This window comes from Sander vitreus, chromosome 4 (assembly GCF_031162955.1).
Source record: "Sander vitreus isolate 19-12246 chromosome 4, sanVit1, whole genome shotgun sequence".
NCBI lineage: Eukaryota > Metazoa > Chordata > Actinopteri > Perciformes > Percidae > Sander > Sander vitreus.
In genome coordinates this window covers 9,826,501-9,842,895 of record NC_135858.1, presented here as the reverse complement: position 1 = coordinate 9,842,895, position 16,395 = coordinate 9,826,501, and the positions used below count along the sequence as shown (strand labels likewise).

At 39.3% G+C, this 16,395-nt stretch overlaps 1 protein-coding gene across 2 annotated transcripts; it reads left to right on the top strand.

Annotated features, from left to right (window-relative positions):
- The first annotated feature begins 499 nt into the window (after positions 1 to 499).
- On the top strand, positions 500 to 8,100 carry LOC144516646 (heme transporter hrg1-A-like). 2 transcript variants are annotated; one of them, XM_078248119.1, is made up of 3 exons: positions 500 to 954; positions 4,075 to 4,195; positions 6,846 to 8,100. In XM_078248119.1, the coding sequence occupies exons 1-3, from the start codon at positions 859 to 861 to the stop codon at positions 6,980 to 6,982; spliced, it is 354 nt and encodes a 117-aa protein (XP_078104245.1). In that variant the 5' UTR covers positions 500 to 858; the 3' UTR covers positions 6,983 to 8,100. The 2 variants fall into 2 exon arrangements, with proteins under 2 accessions (XP_078104245.1, XP_078104244.1); XM_078248118.1 differs by having other exon boundaries at positions 504 to 954; positions 4,028 to 4,195.
- The last annotated feature ends 8,295 nt before the right edge of the window (positions 8,101 to 16,395 follow it).

Here is a 16,395-nt window from a genome sequence, read left to right as displayed (position 1 = left end):
TCCCATCTAATCAAGGAGGACACAGAGGACTAAAAAAAAAACATAATGGACTCTTCAGAAGAGGTCATTATCTTGTAATTTGTATGTCCTCTTCGTCTCAAAAGCTGAATGCTGCTGTTGTCCTTTCTCAGTGGTGACGTAAAACGCAACACACGAGCTTTTGCACGCGCTGGACTACACCATTTTGTAAACATAGCCATATTGTTCTCTTAATACATCCATGAGAAGTACAGAGAGTTTTTTGGAGCTGATAGGCTTGATTAGCTTTTGTATCATCTCATTTGGCAATGGCTTGAATGTAACAGACGTACAATAATATAGTTGCGCACTTCAAGTCTGTGTCACTAATCTTAAATACTCTAGTATTATCTAGTCTTAACCCAAATGTTCTGTTTGGGTTCCTGTTCCATGTTGGGAGTTGACGCGTCTTTAAATGGTCTCTGCTCCTGAAGGGGGCGCTGTGTTCACACACTATGTGAGGTAGTTGCAGGACCGAGCAGGACCTCTTAGTTAGAATCAGATGACGTAGACTGAAGCAATGGTTTTTTTTTTTTCAGCTGGACAGAAAAAAAGACAATTCTCATCAGAAACGCTTTGTCATGTTTCTAGCCCACGCGCGCGCGTGTGTGACAACAATCATTAGTCAGCAGTACACACAGTTAGTCACATTTTATCCTTTTAGGCTCGTTTGCAGAGCAACCGGATGCAGTTGTTTTGAAATTACCACTGCTCTCTCTCTCACAGACAAACTCACACACTCGGTTCTCGTCTCTTGTCTCGTCGAGTCTGTGTCCCTGCTTACAACAACATTTTGTTTTGTGAAAATGGCTGTTAATAAAACATATATTAGTATCGGCTATGCCTCGTTTGGTATGCTCATGGGGTTTTCGGCTTTCCTGGTCTGGAACATCGCGTTCAAACAGCCATGGACTGCAGCCATGGGAGGACTGGCAGGTAAACATCGTGTTCGTCTACAACAAATGCATTTTCCTTTTAGCGCGTGTTATACTAAACCACAGGTGTCCTGTCATGTGCACGTTGTTATTCCAGCCTTCGTCTGAAACATCATTGACCTCTTCCTCGGGCTGAAGGTGTCATAGTTACTAAACCTACGGATTTCAAAATGAGTTAGTTAGTTGAACAGATATCACAGTGCAAACGTGTTTTTGAAGGGTATGTCAACTGATCAACAGTCGTCAAGTCAAATTATTAATATTTTTAAATCAGGGCAGTATATTCTGCAGCAGATGTTTTATTTAACTGACATGTTTCAGCTTGGCGTAGGGGTCCACTTTTGACCTTAATTGATCAAAGGTCACTTTAGGAATAATAAAAAAAACGGTTATAGAAGCTAATTAAAACATTGGAGATGAGAAGTAGCCTATTCTAAAATGCCAAAATATAAAAGCATGGGACACATTTCATTTCACACACATTATTATTAGTATTACTGTGACCGTTTTTGTTATTGGTTATAAAAAGTTATAATTTAATTTTTTTTTGTCGTCCCACATGTAAATCACCTGAACCTAATAATAATTTTCACAATTCTTTAAAGCATGTGCTGGTGTTTCCCTTTATTTTTTTTCACACCTTTCAGGCAGCTGTTGGTTGACATTCATTTCAAGTGTCTGCAAGTTAATTTGAGTTTATATTGTGCTTAAATGAATAGAAACCACTGTTTGCTTGGAAGGCACAACATTGCGTAAAACTGAAGGCAAATGTTACGAAAATGGTATGAACCTTTGAGTCTGGTCTGAGTGGTTTTGATTTTACACTATGCACATGACTTTGAGCACACATTTGCGATTTTATAAATGACAACATTTGATCCTGTTCTAAAAAAAAGAGAATTGTCGGCTTTATGCACAATTAAGCAATTGGTTATGTTAAATGTTGTTTCCAAGGAGCTGAACTTTGAGCCACTGTTGTGGTTTGCCAGTCCATATCTATAACCTCTGATCTCATCGTGACAGGATGTACTGTGATTCATTTTAGTGGTAGTTAAACCATAGATTGATTGATAGATTGATTGATAGTCTTTATTGTCCCATAGGGATAATCATTTCCACACATCATCTTTCCATAGCACAACACCACATATAGAACACATAAAACATGTAACACATATACAAAACACATCACATTTAGACACCCACATAGACATATCAAATGTGAAAACTGCAAAGGAACTAAGGTGGTGGTGGCAGTATTATAGTTTGTTCAGCATTGTGTTGGCGGTGGGGACAAAACTTTTTTTGAAATAAGGCTTTAGTCCAGTTCAGTGCTCTGTATCTGCGGCCGGATGGAAGTAGTGTGAAGAATTGTTTCAGGGGTTGGTCTGTGTCAGCTGCTATTGTACGTGCTTTGCGTGTGATGGCTGTGTCATTCATGTCTGATAGGCTGTGTGTGGGTAGACCGATTATCTTAGAGGCAATATGTGTGATTTTAATGAGTTTGTTTTTGCAGATGGTGGTTAGCATTGTGTAAAAACAGGGTGAGCAGTACAGCAGGGTGGGTTGGATGATGCTTTTGTAAAGTAGGAACATGTTCCCAAAGATCAAACTGACTTGACTGGGCTCTTTTTTGACAAGTGTAGCATTGTCCTCATACTTTCACACAACTACGATTAGTGACCTGCATACATGCACTTAACCACATTCCCATGCACAAATTGGCACCTGTATAAAATATTACTGGTATCTGAGATGTGGACACACTCCCTGAATGTGCATTTTAATTTTCCAAAAGGGAACTGGCTGCAAGCTGTTCCATGCCTGCTTTGATGATTGACATAATAATATTTCCCTCCCAACAAAATTACACATAATGCATTAACATGTCTATCGTCACAGTATTCTGAAATGTGTTCACTCTGCATTCAACAATGTGCACCTGACCTTCACTAGAAACACACACTGAAGATGCTGTCAGATTGATACGGCTAGTTCCTTCTGTTACGGTTTCAGACTCGGTGAGGGTTGTGGTTACTTGCTGGTGAAAAGTTGGGATTACTGTTACATGTGGCTGTGATTCACAACACCTGCTATAAAAAACAGAAACAAAAAAGAAACAAAAAAGGGAAACATGAAGACAGAAGTAGCTGGATTGATTAACTTAGCAAATGGCATAATGCTGTGTCATGATGTGTCTGAAAATGCATACTCACTCTTCATACCACTATAATGACCATACAAACTCAGGTCAATGGCTGTTACATATGAGCAGTAGTTGAGTGTGTTGTCTTTAAAAATGGTTTTGCATGTTGCAGCTCATTGTATACTTTACACGCATACCATCAGAATTTAGATTTAGATGGTACCACTAGTGTGCTTAAGAAATTTTAGAATATGTATTTTGTTCAATTTGTGATTATTACGCCGGCTACACACTGGATGCGTGGCGTGAGCGTTGCGTTTCTGTTGCGTGTCAGTTGTGTGAGGGCTGCATGGCGTTTTCTATGTCTTTGCACACCAGAAACGTGTCTGACGTGCCGCTGCTGCTGCTAGCCTTGTCTGTACACATGTATGTTTCCCATTGATAAAATGCACTCTAGCAGTAGCCTAGTATAGGCTACTTCATGTTAAACATAAATATATACTGATTTGATTACAGCAAAGACGACATCGGCAGTATTGACGGCAAAATAGGCTACAGAATATTTCATTCTGTATTGACAGAATTTGAAAATTGATAATTATTTATTATTTTCTTTTTTAAATTACATTTATATCTGCATTTATGTCAAAACCTGGAGACTTTAAAACATGAAAATGTCATTTATTAAATGTATTCGTGTCAAAATGACAAACATCTTTTCTTATTCTATTTTGCCTGGAAACGCTTCCACGCATGCACGCGTTTTCGGGGTGGCTCGAGCCGCGGCTGAGACGTGCGTGTCACGCAGGCAGTGTGCAAGCTCTAACCTGTTAACATGGGAGCCAAAATAAAAACGGACACGCCACGCAGCTGACACGCTCACGCCACGCAGCCAGTGTGCAGCAACAGCATTGTGTTTGTCCCTTAGGTGTGCTGGCACTTTGGACCCTGATCACTCACGTCATGTACCTGCAGGACTACTGGAGGACCTGGCTGAAGGGCCTCAAGTTCTTCTTCTTCATCGGGGTCTTCTTTTCTCTGTTAGCAGTCGTGGCCTTCATCACTTTCCTATCTATTGCCATCAACAACAAGGAGTGTAAGTTCTACTACATCGCTTTCCTGTCTCACATAATTTGTGTGCATGCTGGTCTTCACCAAATGTGTTTATGCACTGTTGACCGTTGAACAGTGAACACGCATAACCAACTGCCCCAACAAACAACATGTAAGTGTAAATTTCAATATGTAATTGAAATGTTTTGGTCTTTCACAAAAGAAAGATTAAACACAAAATGCCTTTATGTTACATTTGACAGTTGTTTACTTCTGTATTTCAGCATTTAAGCTTGCAATAATGTAAATAATCACTAAAACAAACAAAGATACTAAAAGATGCATCATGCAGGACAAATTAAAATGACATAACTGAAAGAAGTTGGATAACCTGTTTTGTCAGATGACTGAGTCCTGATGGAGTTTGGTGTCTCCACTCAGGGTCCACAAGTTTACTTCATGTGAAGATTTCCTACAATTCCCAGAATGCCCTTTGACAGCACTGAGGGAAATTTGCGGAGCAAGTTTCTCCTGTTAAGAAAATGTCAGAAAGTCAATCCTCTACACAAAATGCAACTTGCAGATCATTTTTATTCCTCAAAGCTACTAAATCAAAAAATTGTATCCTGTATTTGTTTCATACTTTTTTGTCGGTTTGGTCTGCATTATCAAACTGCTAAAAGGGACGTAAGTAAAAGATAAAACCTTTTTTTTAACTTTTATTTCTACTCTCAAACTTAGGAATAAAAGCCATTTATCACATTGATTACAAGTCAAACATGCTCTTAAATTTAAAGGTCCCATATTACGCAAATTTTCAGGTTCATACTTGTTTTTACTACAACATGTTTACATGCTTTAATGTTCAAAATATACATTATTTGTCTCATACTGTATGTCCAAATATACCTGTTTTTACCCTCAGTCTGAAACGCTCCATTTTAGTGTCTGTCTCTTAAAGCCCCCCTCCTGAAAAAGCCCGGACTGCTCTGACTGGTCAGCGTTTCTGGGTCTTTCTGATCTGCACTCTGAGTCTCTGCACTGTCATTGCAGCCGGGGAATGGATGTAACGGCACTGTAGTGCCACTTTCTGTCTATATATAGTATAGTTGTAAAATCACAACCGTATGGAAGAGTTTCTGAATACAGGCTGTGTGCAATCCATTGCTTAAAACCAGAGCAATATAATAAAAACAATAACTATGAAATGAGAGGTGTTGCACTCTGACATACATACATAGTATATCTTTGAACTGTGACAAATCTAATTGAGCGTTTTGATACTTTCACAGTATTTAAATAGCACCTCAACCTGCTTTATAATCATAAGACATGGGAATCTCATTTTTAACAATATGGGACCTTTTAAGAGAGCTCAAGAGGTGTGTTAAGTTAAGAGTAAAATCCAAGATGGCTGCAGTACAGAAACAGATTTGACCCCCCCGCCTTCTGAGACATGTTATATCCGTGGTCATGGTGAATGATAATCTGTATAATTCAGAAATAGGGTAGTGTAGCCTTCTATTGTCATTTGATTTGAACATTATTTACATTTATGAGGTGTTCAAACAAGAATAAAGCTGGAATTGTTTTTCTTTTTCACTTTCCAAACATTTTCATTGTCTGCACTTGTCAATGTGCTACTACATTCTCCTTATTATATGATTCCTTTCTTTTACCTTTTTTACCAGCAGCAGAATTTCTTTCCTACTCCAGTTTGGGTTTCTTTTTGTTTTCATTTAAGCTGATTTCCTTTTATTTTATCCCTAATTTCACATTAATTGATACTCTAGTCCAGGGGTCTTCAACCATTTTTAAACCAAGGACCCCTTAACGGAAAGAGAAATAGAGCAGAGACCACCTACTACATATGTTGTATAAAATGAAGTTGCATAATAAACTGGGTCTACAATAACCTGAAGGGCAGCCTAAAGCCTTTATGCATACCTTTTTTTGCATATAATACTAAACTTTTAAAATTGGTTAATAATTGTTGGCACGATTTTATAAATAATGTTTTAATTTTAAACGTACATCACAGTGAATCCTTGGGATTAACTGCATCTGTCGATGGCCTCAGTGACTACCTTACCTAAAGGCCAGTAAGCAGTGGGGATTTATATTTGCTAATAATATGTTGGACTCATGTTAAGACTTGACAATAATTGGAAAGCCCCCCTGCATTGACTCTGAGGACCCCTTGTTGAAGACCCCTGCTCTAGTTATTAAGTATATTACACAAATAAATGCATTTGCAGAATCATATGCTGTCAATAACTATTTTAAGACTGATTTATATGGTAGACGTAGGGTAAATCCTTATCTCTGATTGACATTTCTCGCTCAGAGGATACATGAGATCACTTGCTTTCAAAGGTTACTCATTTCACAGTAAGTTGGATTAAGTCGCTTGATAAATGCGTCTAATTTGTCTTTTTCAGGTACAAACTTTTTTTACTCCTGAGTTGGGTCTTTAAAGCTTTCTTGAGTGTAATTTGAAAAGTGTATGCAAGTATGGGCCCAGGCCTTATTACCCAACATCAGTGGCCGACCTCACTGATGCACTTGTGGCTGAATGGGAGCAAATCCCTGCAGCCATGTTCTTTCACATCTTGTGAAAAGCCTGCGCAAAAAGGTGGAGGTTGTTCTAGCAGCAGATTAATGGCCATGGTCTGTGTGTCTGCCTCCCACAGCCCTGACTGACCCCCGGAGTCTCTACCTGTCCTGTGTGTGGAGCTTCATGAGCCTGAAATGGTCCTTCCTGCTCATCTTGTCTGCTCACCGCTACCGCAAAGAGTTTGCCGATATCAGCATCCTCAGTGACTTCTAAGGGCACTTAAAAACATCCCGCAGTGGCCACACAGACTTTGGAGTACACTCGTTGTGCTGGCTTCCCAGCCTGAGAGTCCAAAGGTGATGGAGGACATTTAAAGAGAGATCAGAGAAAAAGTTGAAATACTTTGTGTGGATGAGCACCCTGATCCTGGTTACTCCTTTGTCTTCTTGGCCCAAACCACCTCCTCCTTTTTTATTATGTGTGCAGGATTTGTTGCTGACTTGGCCACTTTACAGACAAATCAAGCCCTATTTTACATGATCCTATGATAGATTTTCCATTTTCACTTCCTCATCACCCTCCGTAGTTATGCATCTTCACAATTGACTAAATAAATATAAAATATGGTAATGTTTTTCATGACTCAGTGAAGGGAATTGCTGTGCTACGACCAGTGACTGTTGTATTTTCATGCTGTAGCCACTAGAGGGTGCCGTCCTTCCAACAGTTAAACACCATGTAAAGCATATGTGCTTGACCCGACTTACATCTTCGTATTATATATATTTTTTCTTGTTCAATGAATGATGAAGAGTTGCACAAGTTGCACATACAGCGGTGAGATGATGAAATCTGCACATCACAATGCATCCACCCAATGGTGATACATTATGTACATCAAAGCACTGCTTTAACAGTGTGTCAGGGTCTTACAGGGGGCAGGTCACCTAAAATCCTGCAGCATCCACATAAATGCATTCACGTAATAAGCACCACATGTCCTGGTTTGATATATTTACGAATCATAAAGGGGCATTTTAATGTAAAGAATGATTTTTGTATTGTATTTTTTTATCAGTGTGATAAACAAAAGTAAGTGCAAGTGTGAAATTGGCACTCAGTTATGGCTTTAATTTGTGACAGTATGGACACCACTAATGTGCATGCATGTTGCTTTACATGGTATTGTCCTCATCTGAACCATTTATGACATTATATTGTAGCTTAATGAGATTATTTTGCTGTATTTCCTTTATCTCTGCACATTACCATGTTAGAAATGAAGAATGCCATTGTGTATCCACATGTATCACGTGATTGAATGTAGGAGTGTGTATTTGTATAAGAATGCATCTGAGAGTCAAGTTAATAAAATATGTTTTTTGACATCCCCTGTGCATCGATGTGTTTCCACAACGAGATCTGGCAATAGACATGTCAGGCTGATAACTGTTCCTTCTCTTGTGTGTTTTTTTTTTTTTTTAAGAAGGAATGTGATTTTCACAGTTTCTATTTCTCCAAAATATTTAATTCCTTTGTAGTTTGCAAAGGAATTAACAGCAGCAAAAAGAAAATTTATTATTTTCTTTATAAGCCTTGTGACTTTCATGTAACATGAGAAAATGTCACAGGCAGATTGAAGGTGCTACACATCCTTCTTCCTACTAAGCCTGGGTCAGGAGGGTCAGTGTTGGGCATTAGGGTGGGATTTACGCCATCAGAGGAATGAACCACTTTTCCCACCCACCCAAGCCACATTTATGAAGAAAAAAAAGCACAACATTGCAATCATAACAGTAAATGCAAGACAATAAGCTGCACTTTGAAGTTGGGCAATTATTCCATCCATCCACATTTTTATTTTACCCCTCAAAGGGAAGGTTTGGGGGGGTGGGTGCCGAGAATTTTAAGTATATGATTTTGTTAAGGCAGCCGCCTGATAGAAGAACTTTGAAGTTGATGTGAAAAATATGTGGCTGAAATATGCTATGCAGTGTTTGATGCGTTATAACTTATTTAGTAATCATTTACTGGACTATATCTGGTAGAGAAATGTGTCTCTTGAATCCTGCAGCTGGTAAGGAAAAACTAAGTGTAAAGGAAAGTGTATGTGGCTTGGTGTTTCATTATTTACTAGAAGTATCAGTAACTTTGATCCTTAAGAAGCCACTATCATTATTTCACTCACTTTGTTGCTTTCCTGCATCCTTCCACTGTGTTTTAAGGACATTTTTGGTGGTACTTATATGTTAATTGCATTACACTGGTTTGTTTGTAAGCCCCCAGAGTCTCATTGCATCAAGGTAATTGCGATGTTGTGGTTAAATCACCATGGCAACATTTTTTATCTGGCCGTTATAAACTTCGACATTAAGAAACTGAAAAACAATCCGGCTCACTTTCCACTGAGCAAGCTGGGGGCTTTGGAACCAAATGCGTCCTATTAAGTTTATACACCAGCCTGTAAAACGTGTGTGTGTGTGTGTGTGTGTGTCTGTGTGAGTGTGTATGTGCGTGTGTGTGTTTGTGTGGTATGTAAAGAGAGGGAAGGGTCTCGTTTTATTCAATTATGGGACTCCTTTCTACCCAAATCAAGGAAGGAAGTTGTCTCAAGTGTTGACTGGCAGTCTGGCAGAGTGTGGTGAGACTGGAAACAAAAGGTTTATACATTCAAATAACACAACCTTCCTAAACATCCTGTATACTAAAGAGCAACAGCAGCTGAATCAAATTCTATAACAAACAACCTGAAATGATTCCCTTGTATTGCACACATTTACAGCAGATGATGGCCGAATTCAAGTATCTGAAAAGGACACAACCATACTGGTTCTTTATGAGCATCCACCCGTCTCCTCTCAGACCTGTTTATATATACTCGCTGACCCATCTAAAGTAGTTGTTCATGTACATTTATTATTATTATTAAGTACTGTACTTAAGTGCAATTATAAGGTACTTGTACTTTATTTGGGTATTTTTGTTATACATTCTACACCATAACATTTCAGAGGGAAATGGTTTACTTTTTGCTCCTCTACATTTATTTGACAGCTTTAGTTACTGTTTTCAGATTCATATTTGACATCCAAAACGTGGATAAAACTACCCAACAGTGTAAAGTATTTAAAATGAGGTTTCTTGACCAACTGCAACATTAAAGTACTGCTTACATATTAATGCATACATAATCATGACATACATAATATTACAACACTGACAGGGGCCATTCTGCATAATGAGTACTTGTACTATGTGGCTACATATTATTGGTAATACTTCTATACAGTACTTTTGCTTAAGTAAAATTGTGACTGCAGGAACTTTACTTATAGATCATTTGTATCTGACCCTTTTACTGTGGTCACTAATTTATTAATGGCAGTGATGAAAGAAGTATTGCGATCTTTAGTAGCAATATCATACTATTAAAATCTTCATTAAAAGTTAAAGTCATGCACTCAAAATATGACTTCAGTTTAAGTACAAGTGTATTACAAACTAAATTAAAAGTAGGCTATGACAGTGAAAAGCACTTCTTAGGTGGCAAAATATATATTGTAATGCTGGATTATTATTACTGATGTATAAGCAGCATTTTAATGTTGGCGTTTTAACTACTTTATATACTATTGGAAAGTTGAATCTATAACGTCTAATCTATAATATGTTATAGGTTGGTCATCTGTTCTGTAGCCTGTAAAATGGTGATTGTTAAAGTAACTGTATTTGTCTGATAAACGTAAAGGAGTAAAACGTTTATTTCCTTCTGATATGTAGTTGGGTAGAGGTACAAAGTAGCATAAAATGCAAATCAAGTGTACTTGAGTAATAGTACTTAGTTACTTTCCACCAAAAGGGGAACAGGGATTCACAGCTGACTCATGTCTGTGATGCGTGCTAGCTAACAGTTTGATTGTGAAATCTGACCATTGGTATAAATGATACAAAAAAATGAAGCATTTGATCTAAAAAAAGAAGCGTCAGGAGGAAAAACGCTAAATGAAAAGCAAACATCTTGAATTGGTCGAGAACCAGATGGCCTCTTTGACATTAAGAAGCCGCTTTGGCATTTTAAGAAGGCAGTCCCAGAATGATTTCCGAGGAACTTCCGCAAAGCGAGGTACAAAAGCCCACAGATATTTAAGCAATATCCATAGCAATTTACTGTTTTATTTACAAACTGAAACACATGTTTCCAGACCTTTGCAGCCCCCCCCCCCCCTCCTGCCTCTCCTTATTACCACTCTGATTTACTGCTGCCGGATTTCTCCCACACTATCTGCTTTTTCTTTTCCTTTCTTTGTCTCTGTATTATCTTTATCAGCTTCTCTCATCACTCATCAGTCATTCAAACTCTCCCCCTTCAGACCTGCATGTTAACAGCACATGCCCTACCTTAGTTTTTATCCCTCCTCTGAATCTGAGTTTTCTGTGTGCGATGCTGTCTGTGCCTCTGGGACCACTGTGAGCTCGCATCTGAAACATTTTAGAGAGACACATATTTGCTGTTTTAGAGCACAAAGGGATATGCCATGGCAGAGGCTGTTTGAAGTGGCTTCACAGGGGGAACCAGAACCAGAGCGAGGGATTTGAGAACCCATAAAGAAACGTTAGCACAATGTAACTTCGGTGAATTCATCTAATCTAATGGAAGTGGGGATTGATTCAATGTGAAGGCGCTACCCCTTTGAAGCTGGCCCTGTTGATGTTTCTAATGCAATAGCTCTGTTGTAGAAACGCAGCATTCCTCTCTACCTTGCAGGCAGTGCTTCACTGTGAGTTTGACAGGAATGGATGCGTGATAGTGCCTAATCCCGGAGATCCTTGGTTGACACTGCTTCCAGTAACCAGTATTTGAAGTGTGAGATTGGAGACAGCAGCGTTTGACTCGAACAAGAAGCCAACCTTGTAGAGAGTCTAAAAGGTGTTTAACTGCCCTTACAATATAAAGATATTCTGATTTACTGCAGTGGTAACTGAGAAGAGAGCTCATTGTACCTAGCCCATCAAAACAAGAGAGCATTTGATCCACATTTGTCTGATTTTGATTTATTTTTCTATCCATAGCCTTTTTCTTGCATTGGTGTGAATATAAAGGTTTTTACAGCCTATATTGTGATTGGGCGTCATCACATAGGCTACCTTTATTTTGCTGTCAGCGTTCAGGTGCACACGTTTTGTAAAAGGTCCTCCTGTAAGCAGCATTCTTGTTGCTTGATATGCTAATTTCTGAAGTTCAGGCTGAAACAGGATTTTACCAACCCGAGCGAACACATGGTCAGCTCTGATCTGCTGACTCACTGAGAGTCTTATTAGTGTTTGCAAAGAAAGTGAACCTAAAACATTGAATTTGTATAGCTGACTCAGCAGCGAAAAAACGACTTTTCATGTGATGATTTGCTATATATAGCCTAGTGCTTGATCACGTCAGCGTCTTTCTGCCTGGCTGATTAGTCAGCATTATTAACTGAAAAGCAGTGTTTTTCCAGTTTGTCATGTGTGGTAACGAGTTTGATAGAAATGCAAAGATCGATTCCTTTTCATCCAGATAGAAATGACTGTCCAGCTGTTCTTGTGTTTTTGTGTTGCCCTTGTACCACATTATCACATGCACATGGAGATCATATGACCTGCTGTGTGCACATAAGGACATGATGTGATGCAACATTCAAGAAAACCTTCCCACTCACACACATGCACACACACACATCTAGCCTCAAATCCTAAAACATTTCATGTGATATCTACCACTTGTTTGTTTGTGAAGTGTGTGGAGACACATTTCTTTAAAAAACTTGGCTACCACTTTTTAAATAAGGCCCTCTTCGTAAAGGCATTATATGTTCTACTAACTCATGGCTTTATTAACCTTTATTAAGTAACTTAGTAATGCCTTATATCAGAGTTGTAGCCGAGTCACCAATTATCGAGTCAGAGTCCACTCTCAAGTCCCCAGTGTTTGAATCCGAGTCCAAGTCTGAGTCAAAGAAGAAAGTGAGGGAGTAAGAGAGTAAGAGAAGAAGAAGAGTCTGAGTCGAGTCCTGTGTCCTGAGTCTAGGACTCGCATTCTCCATCACTGCCTTATATGAATGTTAAAGTCATTAATAATAACAACTTTTGGGTTGCCAGGTTGTGAGTGATTGTATCATATAACCATTTACTTTCTGGAAAAGGTATCTTTATTAATGATTACCTACATTTAGCTATAACGTTATTATTACCAAAGGGAAGGGGGTTTCCACAACCTGGCAACCCTACATTTGTTCTTATTAATAGATTATAACTTATAATAAATAATAATAATAAAGCTTTTACAACTTAAAAGCCCTTTATAAAGAGTGCCTTATTAGTGAGTGGTATTGAAATGTGTCTCAACTACACACAGTGGATGTCTGCTCCTAACTATCCTACACTGCATCTTCCCTGGATGTCCCAGAATAAGCCACACGCGGCTTTATCCAGCCTAACCTGCTGCTCAGCGTACACCAGCCCAGCATGCTGTAACCCCAGCTCAGCTGTGAGCTCCACTGGGACTGTTTGTAATGTGCCATGGATGAACCCCAGCACTTAAACACTGTAATCAGAGCCAGAGCAGGATATTGGCTAAATTACACATGAAAGCAGGGACATTTGAAGGAAGCTTGAGTACTAAATATTATGATAAATTACGGCCTAATACAAGAAGATAAGTCACATCTAAACAAGAATAATACAGGCTTGCACGCAGCGCGGGAGGGAAGGTTTAATGCATGATTGCACTTTTATATTTGAAAAACACATGTTAAAGGTACCTATACATATTTGACAAAACACATCAAGGTCCGTTCAGTTGATCTTTTGGAGCTTTGATTCGTACATGATCTTCATCAGCAGATGTAGGTTGCCAGTTGTTATGGAACTGTATATTCAATTTCTGAGCACTTTAAACGTATTATTATACAACTTATATACATTTCTGTATAACATGAATTATTCAAGAGTGAATAAGCAACACTCAAATAAAAAACGTGAACAAAAAACAAAAAAAATCAATATTATTTATACAGATTTTAACACAAATAAAAACCTAGCAGATCTGCTTCATCAGGACTGTGTTGGTGTAGTGTGGTTTGATTGACAGTGGCCTGGCAACATGAGCAAACAGCCCCACAACTGTCCCATTTTGATTCAAATACTGTGAATGGTGCACAGATGTAGGCCTATTTCATCTTTTTTCCATATGAGCCAAGAGGACCACAGACAAAAACCACCAGACAGAAATCTCTCATGTGAAATAATCAAAACTGCATTCATAGTGAGGACCTAATTTCACAAAAAAAATGTTTTCAGGGCCTATGTTGGTTTATTAGTTATATAAATTAGAATATCTAATAAGATATATTCTCTTCTTACAAGCTCCGCTTTGTATAAAATCTCTTTATGAATTGGATTTATCACAAAACACTGTCCTAAAGAAACAAATCCATCTACCTGTATAGTCTCGCTTTGCCAGACCATCCACACGCTGCGGAGTGGAGGAGGGTCTGGTTACTCCACACAGCATTGTGGGATGGGAGAGAAACATGCTCTGGTATACAACTGTTGTGAGGATTGAACATAAAAAAAAATGTCAATTAGCTACTGAGGTTAAGAGGTCCTGGTCGGCTGGTTTTGTACCTCAGGACAGAGCCAGGCCAGCAGTTTCCATCTTTATGCTAAGCTAGGCTAAGCTAAGCAGCTACCAACTCCAGCTTCATATTTAACGAACAGACATGAGAGTGATAACAATCTTATCATCTAACTCTTGGCAAAAAAAGTAAATAAGTGTGTTTCCCAATTTGCTGAACTATTCCTTACTCATCTGGTCATCATCTAGAAAAGGCAGGTAAAGATTCTGTGTTCAATGGTGGTCAAACATTGACTACTGAACCTTTTTCCCACCCTTACACATTTTGCATTAGATTTGCTTATCATTCACACCTCTCATCATCATTATCATTTTGCAAGCCCCCCCCCCTTCACTCCATCCAGTCCCATCACCACCATCCCCCACATACCATGCACCTTCAGCCCTTCAGTCCCCCCCACCCCGCTCCTCCTGAACCCCTCTAAGTGGATACCCCACAGGAAGGGCTTCTCCAGGGGGGAAATGGGTCCCAGATGTCTGCCTTTGTGCCACTATGGGCTCCTCGGGAGGGATGGAGCCGTGGACGGGTGGGTAAGGGGTGGAGGAGCAGTGGAGGAGGGTGTAGTGTGCTGTGAGCAAACATCAATAACGGCATCCAGGAGGGTGAAGAAAATCCCGAGGTGAAGGTGAGGAGGAATTTAATGATTAGTTCCTTTTGTCAAGCCAGCGTGGATTTCCAAACACATCATTTATGATTGGTCACACTGCCGCGCTCCTACCAGCTGAGCACGTCATTGCAGTGCTTCGACCTTTTGGTGGATGACGGTAATTGAATTGACTGCATTACGAACGTAAAGAAACAGTTTTCCTTCTTTTTTTTTTTCCTGGGGAACTTCAAAAGTTTCAACATGGCCGCTCCTCAGTGCAGTATTTCAGTCAGGACCAAACCATGTGTTGTAGAGACAGAAACAGACAATACATTGGTCTTCTTTGATATCCAAGCACCAGTGTGTGTGTGTGTGTGTGTGTGTGTGTGTAAGCCCATATATATTGATATATATTGATGTGTATGATCTATTCTCAGCTCCAGAAAGGGTTAATTATGACCCCCGTGGAAATAAAACAAAGACGAGAGCAGGGCCCGAGTGTTTAGTGAAACATTATGTCAAGACTCTGACAAGGAAATGAAATGTGCAACATCAATCAGCCTATGAGGACAGAGATCAAACGAGCCTCCACACTCCTGCATCTGGTTCTGTTTGGACAGCCTCACTTTTTTCCCCCTTCTCCCTCTCCTTTCTTCTCTTTTTCTTTTCCCCTTTTCTTATTCTTCTCCCATTCTCCCTCTCTTTTCTCTCCCCTTCTGTTCTTCTATATGCCATGACATTCCTGTAGGCCTACTCGCTTCGTTAGCTCATTTTTTCCATGATGGTGGCACGGAGCCACGCTTTCGCAAAAGGTAAGCGGCAGCTCCCGAGATTAGCCCCAGCAACAATGACTTTCCTGTCCCTCCACTGTCTCAAACCAGAGCTCCCAATAAGACCCAATTCTAATACCAGTTAATCCTGAAGTTGACTTGGCCTGTTATGTAAATACAACCTCATATAATTCACTGTCTCTGTCCATGGCCTTGCTTTGATGGCCAGAAGATTTTTTTCTTCCAAGTTGATTGAACCCAACTGGGATCGAGCTACTTTCCGTTCAACGTCCCTCTCTGAATGAAATGTAAACCAGTGCAATCACGAGGCTCATCAACAATTTTCTGAACTGCTCTCAGCACACACAGCCCTTCAAATGCCGCGGCAATCACACCCAAATGGTTGGCTAAAGCTGTCAAGCAGCGTGTCAAGACTGAAATGAGGTTTAGTTACTGAGAATTAATACTCACGAAACTTTTGTTAGTAAGTAATACAAGTTACTGAATGTCTTGTCTCTGCGTCTTCATATAACATCTTTGGACAGTGACTGAATTTCAGCCAGTTTTAGAAACGTCAAAGATGCAACAACTCTTGTAAAATATTTTTTGGAGGTGTTATAAAATATAAATATAAATATAAAGGCTACCATTAAGTATGTT